This window comes from Ziziphus jujuba, chromosome 6, assembly GCF_031755915.1.
Source record: "Ziziphus jujuba cultivar Dongzao chromosome 6, ASM3175591v1".
Classification (NCBI taxonomy): Eukaryota; Viridiplantae; Streptophyta; class Magnoliopsida; order Rosales; family Rhamnaceae; genus Ziziphus; species Ziziphus jujuba.
In genome coordinates, this window is record NC_083384.1 from 10,918,979 (window position 1) to 10,931,096 (window position 12,118).

Here is a 12,118-nt window from a genome sequence, read left to right on the forward strand (position 1 = left end):
TGATTATTATTATTATTATTATTTTCTCATATATCTACTTTGCTTGTTATGTAGCTTTGGAGTACTAATGAATTACGTTTAAAATCATACAAGGAAATTAATGGTTTTTTGAGGATTTTGATAACATGGAATGAAAACTGGCTGCAAAATTGGCATTCACTGAATTTATTACCATAAGTTCCATATAAATAAATCCTGTAGACATGTAAAAGCCTGTAAAATTGAAAACAGAGAAAGAAAAGAAAAAGAAAAACTACAAAATATGATAGTAGAGTGAAAGAAAATGCAAAGGCAGACAACAAAACTTGAAAATGGAGGAAATTGAAGCTGTTTAAGATGTTATCCTGGATGGAGGATCAATCAGCTGCTTCAATGTAATGGTATGAATAGGCCGTGATAATGATGGTAACGGAGTAGTAGTTGATAGCTTGTCAGAGACCTGCTTCATGGTTGGTCGGGACTGTGGAATTGGATGCAGGCAAGCTAATGCTATCTCTACAATGGAAGCCACTTGAGCTGCTACTTGCATTGTTGGAAGTGGGAGACGTGGATCCAATACATCCATAAGTAGAATTTCACTAGCTGCTGCTGCAAACGATGATGATGATGATGACAAATATGAGATGAGATCTCCTGGATGCTTTCCCAATAGAGCTTCCATTGTTACAACTCCGAAGTTGTACACGTCGCTTTTCTTGTTTATTTCCATTGTGCAATCAAGCTCTTCAAACAAATATTATGAATTCTGAGTTAATATATATCTAATTTAATTTAATGGTGTGACAAATTAATTCTGAGACTTTACAACAAATCTTAGTACTTTGCCATCTAAGACATCAAAAATTTGAACTTTATCATGTATAGCAAAAAAACAGGGCGTTCAAATCAAAGTTTTGTTTTTGTCAATTGTACGCATAAAGTACCGGGTTCTCATGTCTTCTTATGGAATCTGTATTAGATGCCATTTAGATTATAGATGGGCCGATAAAAAAATAAAAAAAAAAGTTTTGAGACTGCCTAGTACCACCCCCATCAAGATAACCCTCTCTCCCCTTGGCCTTAAGGTTTTGTCAAAACGCATCTTGAAGGGAGATGTATCCACAGCCGCTTCGTTTGAAGGGAGATGTATCCACAGCCGCTTCGTTTGAAGGGAGATGTATCCACAGCCTTATAAAAGCCAGTACCACCCGCATTAAAATATTGTCTTCTTTGGCCCAGGGTTCACTCTCTCTCTCCCCCTTGGCCTCAAGGTTTTGTCAAAATGCGTCTTGAAGGGAGAGGTATCCACAGCCTTATAAAGGCCGTTTCGTGCCCCTCTCTAACCGATGTGGGATGTTACAGCGATAATTTTGGTTCTGGAATAGAAGAAATATCTGAAAACCTGCATTAGCTTTGAATATCTGAAAAATAAAATTACTCATAACTTTTTCCACCGTATGGAAGCAAGAAAAGTGTGTAAATTGGGTTAAAAAGCTTTTCTTGTTCACCAAGTTCGATTATTTTATTTTGCTAAAATAAAAGGTATCATTTCTAGTATTATTATTATTTTATTTTTTTTGGTTAATGAAATAAGCAAAATATATAGGGGAAAAAAAAAAAAAAAAGAGAACAAAAGTTGCATTGTGGGTTATTAAATGAAAGCCAATTTGATTGAAAAACTCACCTGGGGCTACATATCCAAATGTTCCTGCAGATGAAGTCCAATTTGATGACTCGGGATCACAAATTATAGCTGAACCAAATTTAGAAATATGAGCTTCATATTCTGAATCCAACAAAACATTCTTGCTTGATATGTCTCGGTGGATTATAGCAGGAAAACACTCGTGATGCAAATAGTACATGGCATTGGCTAAACCTCTGATCACATTAACTCTCTTAGTCCACTCCAAATCTATGGCCTTACCATAGTCATTCAATATCTGTACAAAGCTTCCATTTTCCATGAATTCATACACCAAAGATGAATGTTTTCGATGCGAACAAAATCCATAAAGCTTGATGATGTTTCGATGGCGTAATCCAGTCAACAAACTTGTCTCACTTTTGAAAGCTTGTTGACTGGCTGCTTGACCATTCTCATGGAAATTTTTCACAGCAATAACTTGACCATTTGACAACAATGTCTTATAAACACTCCCATTTCCTCCAACCCCAATGCAATATTTGGAGTCAAAATTTTCAGTGGCTTCAACTATTTCTTCGTAAACCTTTTTCCCATCATGCCTCCACGCTGCAAAGAAAGTTTGGAAAACTTGTGTTTCTCTTGGTACAAACTTGTTCTTTTTAATCTTTTGGCGAATAAAGAGAACTCCAAAAATGGCGAACAATAGAAAAAGCGTACCAGAAACAGATACTATGAGTGAAAGTACAACTTTATTGCTATTTTCTTTACTTGTGGAGCAAGGTTTCAAACTAGTATTGTTGCCACACAAGCCTTTGTTGTTTTCCAATGCTAGTTCTGGTGCTTCAATGAAGGCTTTGAGATTGGGGAGAGGACCTTCTAACTGATTGTAAGATACATCAACAAATGTCAAGCTTATCATATCGTCAAGCACCGAAGGTATTTTTCCAGAGAGATTATTGTGAGAAAGATTTAATGTTTCCAACATGCGCAAATTTCTAAACTCCATGGGCAACTCTCCTATAAGTAAATTCATACTTAGATCAAGATCTCGAAGAGATTGCAATTTCCCAATCTGGAAGGGAACTGTCCCACTAAAGCTGTTGTTTTTCAAGTTCAAAAGTTGTAGTTTTGAACATTGCCCCAGTTGCATGGGAATCAGTCCACTCAACTTGTTTGCTCCAAGGTCAAGCTGCTGAAGCTCAGATAACATTCCAATTTCCATTGGAATTTTGCCGAAAATTGTGTTGTTACTTAGATTGAGGAAGAATAAAAATTTTAGACGTCCTAATTCCTTTGGAATTTTCCCAGCAAGAAGATTGGAGGAGAGGTCAAGCTTACGTAATTGAGCAGCATTTCCAAGTTCAGGAATTAATCTACCAGAAATTCTATTATCGGATATGCTCAAAGCAGTAAGATTTCGACATTCTCCCCAATTTCCACTAAGCTCACCAAAAAAATTGTTTCTGCTTAATTTCATGAACTTTAAATTTGGGTATATTCCAAGCTCTTCTGATATGTTTCCTGCTAAACGGTTTCCATCAAGGTAAACCGATTGTAGAGAAGTACAATTTCTCATGCTTTTTGGAAGCTGACCTTCAAATTGGTTATAAGCTGCTGAAAACCATCTCAACTTTCCACCAAGACAAATATTGTCTGGTAGTGACCCATGCAAGAAGTTGTTATCTAGTTGCAATGAATCGAAGTGTATGAGGTTGTTCATTTCGAGAGGAATGGTACCAGTGAGGTTATTGTCGAACAAAAGCAAGGCGACTAAGGATTTGAGTTTTCCAATAGAGGCAGGAATTGATCCAGTGAGATGGTTTCCGTACAAATAAAGCTCTTGGATAGATTCAAGGAAACCTATCTCGTGAGGGATGGATCCTGAAATTTGGTTGAAGGCAAGGTTTATAAGAATTAGGTTGGTGAAGTTTCCAATGGACATAGGAATTGAGCCAGTGAGATTGTTTCTTTCCATGTAAAGCTGGTTAAGATTTTTAAGTTTTCCTATCTCTTGAGGGATGGATCCAGAGAATTTGTTTCTACTAAGATCGATATAGGTTAAATTGCTGGTAATTATTCCAAGGGATGTTGGGATTGGACCTGAAAGAGAGTTATTTCTAAAGAAAATCTCCTCAATTGACCTCAACATACCTACTTCATGTGGTATAGAACCATTTAAGTTATTCCCATCCAAATAAAGTACACTTAAATTTTGCAGAAGGAATATTTCAACAGGAATATTTCCAGAGAGTTGGTTGCTACTTAAGTCAAGATAAACAAGTCTAGAAATATTACTGATTTGCGGAGGTATAGTCCCATACAGTGAATTGTTATACAGAGTAAAGCTCTCGATGTAGGGAAAGGATGAGAAATTGAAGTTTTGGAGCGTACCTTTCAGATTACGACTTTCAAGGTTTATGTAAAGAACACTTCCAAACTCATTACATGTGATTCCAAACCATTGGCAGAGGCTAATATTGCCTCTCCTTGTGATATTGGAACTGCTTGGAAACAACTTCCATGAGGAGAGAATATCAGAAACATGAGTTTGATTATCAAGGCTTTCCTTCCATTTGACAAGAGCTTTCGCTTCTACTTCCACTCGTTCTTCTCGTCCTGATGTCCCTCGAGATGTTTTAGAAGAAGTATAAAGATTTGTCGCAGTAGAAGAAGAAGAACAAAACATTAGTAGAACGTCGATGATGATGAGGACGACTACCAAAAGGGACTGGATTGGTGGTGTGGGTGTTTCTTGGATATCAGTTTACCAAGTGTGGGTGCCATGGACAAGGATTTTTTTCTTTTTTTTCTGTTTTTTTTTTTTTTTTTTTGGGGCTCTTGATTGATTCTCTTCTAAGTTGCTTAAATAAATAGGCTATTTTGTTTTTCGCTGATTAACAAGTTTGCTATTGGTCATTATATAACTCGCTATAAGCTGGCCACCTCAGATTAAAATAATGAAAATCTGCTGTCGTGATACATTGTACCGAACTTACTTTAACAATTGATTATTCATTCTTTTAGTTAATGGAGGATAATTATTTTTACCTTTTTTCTTTTTTTTTGGGGTAATTGAATGATTATTTACCTTTGGTCTCTTTGGTCTATCTAGCTAATTATATTGCTATCTAATGCATAGTTGTAACACCCCATCCGAAATCACAATGGAAATTTTCTAATTTTGACCGAGGTTGACGGTTGACTTTGACCTTGACCGTTGATCAAGGGGTCAAAAGTTGACTTTTTGACTCGGATGAAATTCTAGGTTGACTGAGGTACCGTTACGAAGTACACGTTGGCACGAGTTCGTAGACTAGTAGCACGTTGAAAACGGAGCTACGGTTTGAAAGATATGAGCAAAACAAGTTGAGGTCCAAACTTTTCACGGGATGCCGGAGTTGACTTTTTATTCATGCAAAGTTGAGCTTTGACTCATGCATGGTTGTGAAGTACTCATCGATACGAGTCCGTAGACTAACGGCACGTCCGATTTGGACATGTGGGTTGAAAGTTATGGACCTGTAGAGTTTTTCAAATACTGTATTATTTTAATATTATTTTTAAAAGTGTAACAATGTGCCACGTGTGACTTAATAAATGTGACCATGTGTCACCATGATGAGATGCCACATGTCAACCATGCTTAATACCATATTATTTTATTATTGTTATTTTATATAATAATATTATTTAATTATTTTATTTTATTTTCTTTTTCTTTTCTTTCTTTTTTTCTTTTTTCTTTTCCCCCACATGGGAAAAACGCCCAGCCACCCGAAGCCTTCTTCTTCTTCCTCCTTCTTCTTCCTTTCCTTTCCTTCTTCCTCTCGGGCCCTCGCCGTTTCTTCGTTTCCGGCCACCGGACGGCCACACTCGCCGGCCACCGGTGAAGCCCAGTTCTCGGCCACCCCGACCTCCAAGTTTCGTGGTCAGACACCGCCGGATGCACCCAGATCGGGCCGGTAAGGTTGGCAGCGGTGGGTTAAGTTTTTCCGGCGATTTTCGCCGTTCCCGGCCAATCCAGCTTGACCCATACCTCTATCCCACCATTTTCAACCCCTCTGAGTCCATTTCCGGGGTTAGATTGCCCAAATCCCCCACCGTTTTAGAGATCCCTCAAGTTTAAACTCGGTCAAAGCTTTCCAGCCAAATTCCGGCCACCGCCAGTTGAATTGAGCTCAATGGAGGTCGGTAATGTGATCCTCATCTCACAAGCTTTCCATAGACATATAATTTGTCAATTTTGGTTAACATTTGTGTTAGACCCCCCCGGGTACCGGGTATTATTTATCCGAATAAAATATTAATTTATTTGACTGTGTGTGAATTGTTGTTCTAGGAGCACGTGTGCGTCTTGGAATTGATCCCATGGAGGATCTTAGGTTAATTGCGTGCTCCAGGTGAGTGACCCACCTTTAAAAATATTTTGGGGTAATTAATTATATTTATTTGGTGTTAAATTGATATCTGGAATTATGCTCATGTGGTGAAAATTTATTATAATTGTGGAAAATTATTATTTTATAAGTACGTATACGTTTATTGGTGCTAAACGGAATTTTGGGCTATTAAGAAATTTCCGATTTTTGTTATTGTGATTTAATTGTATTTATTACGCATGAGTAAGTATTTTCATTAATTAATTGTGTTCGGATTTTTATATTATTTTTTGGGCATAATTGGTTTAAATATTTTAAGGAAAATATTTGTTTAAATTGGTGACTTCAAATTTGATAATTATGCCCGTGGAATATTAATTAATACATAAATGTCCGAGACAGTATACATAGCTTCATGAAGTACTATTAAGTATAGAATACAACAATGATGAAAGAAATATTACAACTGAAATAAACGAAGACAAAAGTAACTTCTCAAACTATGACAGCGATGGAATTTAGGTTCGCTCCGGAAGAACGTCTACCACCCCTTGCACCTAAGGGAACGGAATTTAAAAATATGAAATGCTAATCATCTCAGTGAGTGACTCTATCTACTGTACACCTTTAATATTAATAATATAACAAATAAAGGGATTTAATTAATCAATACCACACAGTTAAATAAATAAATAATAATAACATTTGAAAGTAATAATTTCTCTCAAAACCCTCATTATTCACTTCGTTGGAAATGTTCCCCTTTTAAAACATTTTCACAAAACCCGATTATCCTTATGCCCAAAAATCAAGGAATCGTTAATTTAATAAATAATAATTAAATAATCCAAATATAAATAAAATGTAATAAAACACAATAAATAATTTTAGAACACTTTAGGGTTTGAAACTTCTATCTGAAAATTTATATTTGACGCACCACACCATATACCAGTGATGCCCTCCGGTACCCAGCGTCCCGAGCACCGACTAGCAGGGAGGTTAAAAAGAGAAAGTTGCATACGGCGCTTCGGTGTCTCGACAGCGCCGCTGCTGAAACCGTCATCCCAGCCACGGAGGGGGGCGGCTATGGCCAATATCAAACTTGCCTACCCTCGGTCCAATGGCAACTTACGGGAGACATAATAACTTGCGCGCTAATCCACATATACAGCCAGAACACCAATACTGTATGAATGCGCCTAAAATAAATAACCAAATTTATCGTGGGAATTATACCATTTTTCGAACTCAACCTCCCACATTTTTCTTTAACATTTTCGGTAAAAAACCACCGATAACAATATGCAAATAATTTTTCTCGTATCACAAGGTCCATCAATTAACATTCCACGAGCATAATTATGAAATTTGAAACCACCAATTTAAACCAATATTTCCCTTGAAATATTTAAAACCAATCATGCCCAAAAATAATATTAAAATCCAGATACAATTAATTAATGATAATACCTTGCTCATGCATAATAAATACAATTAAATCACAATAATAATAATCGGGAAATTCTTAGTAACCCAAAATCCCGTTTAGCACCAATGGGTATATATATATATATATAAAATAATATTTTTTTCCACAATTATATTTAAATTCCACCACATGAGCAAATTCTAGATATCAAATTAACACAAAATAAACATAATTAATCATCCCAAAATAGTTTTAAAGGTGGGTCACTCACCTTAAGCACGTATATCAATCAAGATCCTCCGCAGGATCAACTCCACTACCCACACGTACACCTAAAACATTCACAATACACCAAACCAATTATTTTAATATTCTAATCGGGTAACACCCAAATGGGTACTCGGGAAGCGAACACAAACGACAACCAAAATTGATGAATAATATACCGAATCAAAGCTTGCGTGACGAGGATTACGAATCTGGTCTTACTTCCCAAAGATCGGACTCAAGGTGGCCGGAATCTCATCGGAAAGCTTTCAGGATTCAACTCTTCGATTCTCTCAAACTGTCATGAATTGGAGGAAAAGGACACCGGATTTGGATTCAGGGGGTCGGAATTAGTGAGGAGGGACTGGCGGTGCAACTGGGTACTCGCCGGAATAGTGATTTCTTCGTTGAGCCGTCGGGGTCACCGGTAACCATCGCCGCCGCCGGCACGTGCGGTGGCTGGTGGCTGAGATTTTTGGGGGTTTTGTAGATTGAAGGGAGAGGGTCTCAACGGGACCGGCAGTGACAAGAATGGAGGCCGGAATGTGGAGATCTCGGCGGTTGAAGAAATCGGTGCCGCCGCCGGAAAAAGCCTCGATTCGGGCGCGTCGCCGGTCGGTTGGCCGTGAAATTTTGGGGGTTGGCCAGGAATGGAGAGGCGCTCCTGTCTGGCCGGTGCGTGTGACAAGATTCGGCCGGAAAAGTTTGCAACTCCAACGGCCGGTGGTTTTCTCTCTCCCTCTCTCTCTCCTCTCTCTCTTTCTCTCTCCTCCCCCGCTTTTTTCCCAAAATAAAAGCCACCGTGGGTGACACTGTTCACCCACGTGGACCTTTCAGATGTCGACACATGGTGTCACTGTTCACTTAAACCAGATATAATAAAGTATTACGGTATTCGGAAAACTTCACATGTCCATAACTTTTTAACCAGATGTCCAATTTAAGCGTGCCACAAGTCTATGAACTCGTATCGACGAGTACGTTACAACCATATAAAAGTCAAAATGAAATTCTACAACCATAAAAAGTCAACTTCCGGCACCTTTTGGACAATTTGAATCTCAACTTGTTTTGCCTATAACTTTCAAACCGTAGCTCCGTTTTCAACGTGCTACTAGTCTACGAACTCAGGGCATCATGTACTTTGCAATGGTACTACGGTCAACTAGAAATTTCAACTGGAACAAAAAAGTCAACTTTTAACCCACTCGGTCAATGTTCAAAAATTCCGATGTGGTTTGGGACGGGGTGTTACACCATGTGGCAAGTAATATGTTTTTTTAATTTAATAAATTTCCTTTGGAATCGATGAGATACCCAATAGTGGTGGTATAGCTAATACAAATAAGCTATATATAAATTTAAAATTACGGCTTTCTATATTTCTATCAAATGAATTATGGATTGTCAACCATAATAAATTGTATAAACAAACTGCAAATCTATATTTTGAGGTAATAGCTCATATTATTATTTACAGTGATAAAAATATTTCTTAATTAAACCCATGGAAATTTGTAGGAACAAGTGAACAGTATTATATTTCTTTCATTTAATATTCTATCAAATGTGCTTTGAAAACTTTTTCTTTTGGTCTTTTCCTTCGTAGAAATTAATTAAGAATAAAAATTGTTAAGAACAGAAGATATTTTGATAATTAAATATCAAGTTCCCTATCATATTCATGTTACGATAATATCTAATATAATAACGCGCCACTTTCCATTATATTATATTTCTTTCACTTAATATTCTACCAAACGTGCTTTGAAAACATTTTTTTTTTTTTTTTGAGTTTCTGTGTTCATTGAAATTAATTAAGAATAAAATTTATTAAAAGCAGAAGACATATATTTTGATAATTAAATATCAGTTTCTCTTTTATATCCATGTTAAAATAAAATTACTATAATGATTATTTACTTTCCATCAGCATAAATTTTTTTTTTAAAAAAAAATCACCATTGGTGATATCATCAAAGAATTTATACTGAAATGATAAATATTAATTGGATATATTTAATCATGTATAATTTTTTATATAAAAAATCAAATATAGAAAAATAAAACCTTTTAAATAGTATAATTAAATTGTTATATGATATATGAATCCTACGAGCGCTCCATCGTCAATAAAGACAATACCCTTTTTCCAGAAGGTTGGACACTTTTGCAAATCAATTAGAATTAAAAACATATCCATCAACTTGAAAAGTAGGGTAAGATTGCAATTCCCCTACCAAATTCAAAGTCAATTCCGGATGGCGCTATATTCAATTGATAGTTGCCTACTTAGTGGCCTGGTAGGTCCGTTACAAAAGTCGATGTTTCAAAGGAAAATGTCATTTTTTTTACCTTGACTTCAAAAAAGCAAAAAATAAAAAATAATAATAAAATGACCAAACTACTCCACTATAGGTCTATCATCATATTCAACAAATACATCTATCATCATGGTACTAATAGCTGGTTTCTCTTTCGCTTTATGAGTTAAAAAATATGCCCAACAACTACACTTTTACAGAGTTCAAAAAGCACTGGAGGGATTTTGACAATTTATTGAGCTTAGATTGACGGTCGTAATGCATAAAAGAGTTCAAACCTTCAGCACTACTTGTGTCCTTGAATATTCTATGCAAGTTGGTCAAATTTAGTTTTTTTTTCTAACTTGGTATATCTTTTTTCACATCGGAAAATTACAAAATCATCTGGCTGTATATTAATTAGTTTGGTCCCTAACTTTTTTATAAAAAAAATAAAATGAAAAAAATCATATGAGGGCTTAAACCATTTATTTTCCATAATAATTTTATTATTATTTATTTTAATAATAATGAAATTAGGCACCAATGAGAATTTGAATAAGCTTGGATTAAGACTAGTTTTTATTTTTGGAATAATTTCAAGATTTGAACAAGGCTAAAAGTTTGATTTTTGGGATAAATCAATATTTATGAAGATTTGAAGCTTATGGATGACTATTTATGACTAATTTGAATTCATATTTGAAATTGATATTATGATTGTCTCAATTTAAGGAAAAAAAATCATGGAATTGGCTTCACTTGGAAAGATTTTACAAATTAATGATGGAGTAAATTATGAGATTTGATGTTTTAATTCATGGATTTTCTTTATTTAACTGAGCAGTCAAAAGTAACATGATGCAACAAGATGAGAGCCCTCTCAACTTTCAATCGATCAACACACTTATGTTATTTTACAATGTTTTCTTCTAAGTAATTTTAGTCTATGCTATATGTAGTTACTCTAAAGAGTTATTATTATTTTTATTTTATAAATCCATTATGACAGGACCCGCCCCGAGAACCCTCCTAGGACCTCCCAGGTGATCCCGCCTAGTGAAGTCCCACTGGACAATCCCTAGAAAATATCCAATAGAACCTCACTTTAAAACATAGATAATCAAACACCAGTATTAACATTAATACCTCAATATATATATATATATATATAAATAAGTCCATAACCGGCCTACTGTACTACAGGCCGTAACTACACACATGAGTACCATGGTCTCTACTGAGTCCCATAATTAAAATCAGAGCATTCTAAGAGTGTCAACAAAGTTTATGAGTACAATAGGTGAAGAAAGGATAAATATGGCTGCTGTAGTGGAAGGAAACAAGCGATAAGTTGTGCGCGAGGTAGATTGCTACTAGCTGCCTGGGCCTAGGGGAACGAATTTAAAACAGTAAAACGTGAGATAAAGAAATCTCAGTGAGTGGCATAGTATAATAGAAAAATAATGATTTATTTCTGAAAAATCTTTCTCTCAAGACCTCTCATTCCACTCGTTGAAAAGTTCCCCGTTTAAAAATCATTTCACAAAACCCAAACTTGTATCCCAATTAATATCATAAAAATCGATGCTCAAAAGTATGAACGAACGATCATTGTAATATTATGAAATGCCTCAAATCCAGATATAAACATTTGAGCATAAACTATAATAAATACAGTTCCACCAAATAAATATGAAAATACAAAAATCACCACAATATTTGTAAATCAATAATATATACAAATATATACAATGTACCATACGATGTACTAATCTATAAACCATGGGATACACCCACCTCACGACCCTCAATATATGAATGGTATCGTGGAAATAATAAATAACCGTCGAGACGTACCCAACCTCACGGTCCGTGGCAATAATAAACCGTTGGATCATACCAACCTCACGGCACCGTGGCAATAATAATAAACCGTCAGATAAACCCAACCTCACAATCTGTGATAATAATAGATAACCATTGGATGAAACCAACCTCACGGCACCGTGGTAAACCCAGCGCATTGTAATATAATATAATATAATACTGATCCAAGGTATTGGCATTACATGGTATATCAATTTAAAAATAACCAATATAGTATACA

At 35.7% G+C, this 12,118-nt stretch overlaps 1 protein-coding gene across 1 annotated transcript; it reads right to left on the bottom strand.

Annotated features, from left to right (window-relative positions):
* Positions 1-331: 331 nt before the first annotated feature.
* Positions 332-4,313, bottom strand: LOC112493366 (MDIS1-interacting receptor like kinase 2-like). The gene is made up of 2 exons (XM_060817869.1): positions 1,664-4,313; positions 332-723 (listed from the first exon to the last, which is right to left on the bottom strand). Exons 1-2 carry the CDS (start codon positions 4,311-4,313, stop codon positions 332-334), a joined length of 3,042 nt encoding a protein of 1,013 aa, XP_060673852.1.
* Positions 4,314-12,118: the final 7,805 nt, after the last annotated feature.

Excerpts from the sequence above, each read along its gene's own strand:
- LOC112493366 (XM_060817869.1), bottom strand. The coding sequence starts at position 4,313 with ATGTTTTGTTCTTCTTCTTCTACTGCGACAAATCTTTATACTTCTTCT. Across the intron at positions 724-1,663 it reads ATTTGGATATGTAGCCCCAG|AGCTTGATTGCACAATGGAA; the intron begins GTGAGTTTTTCA and ends ATTTGTTTGAAG.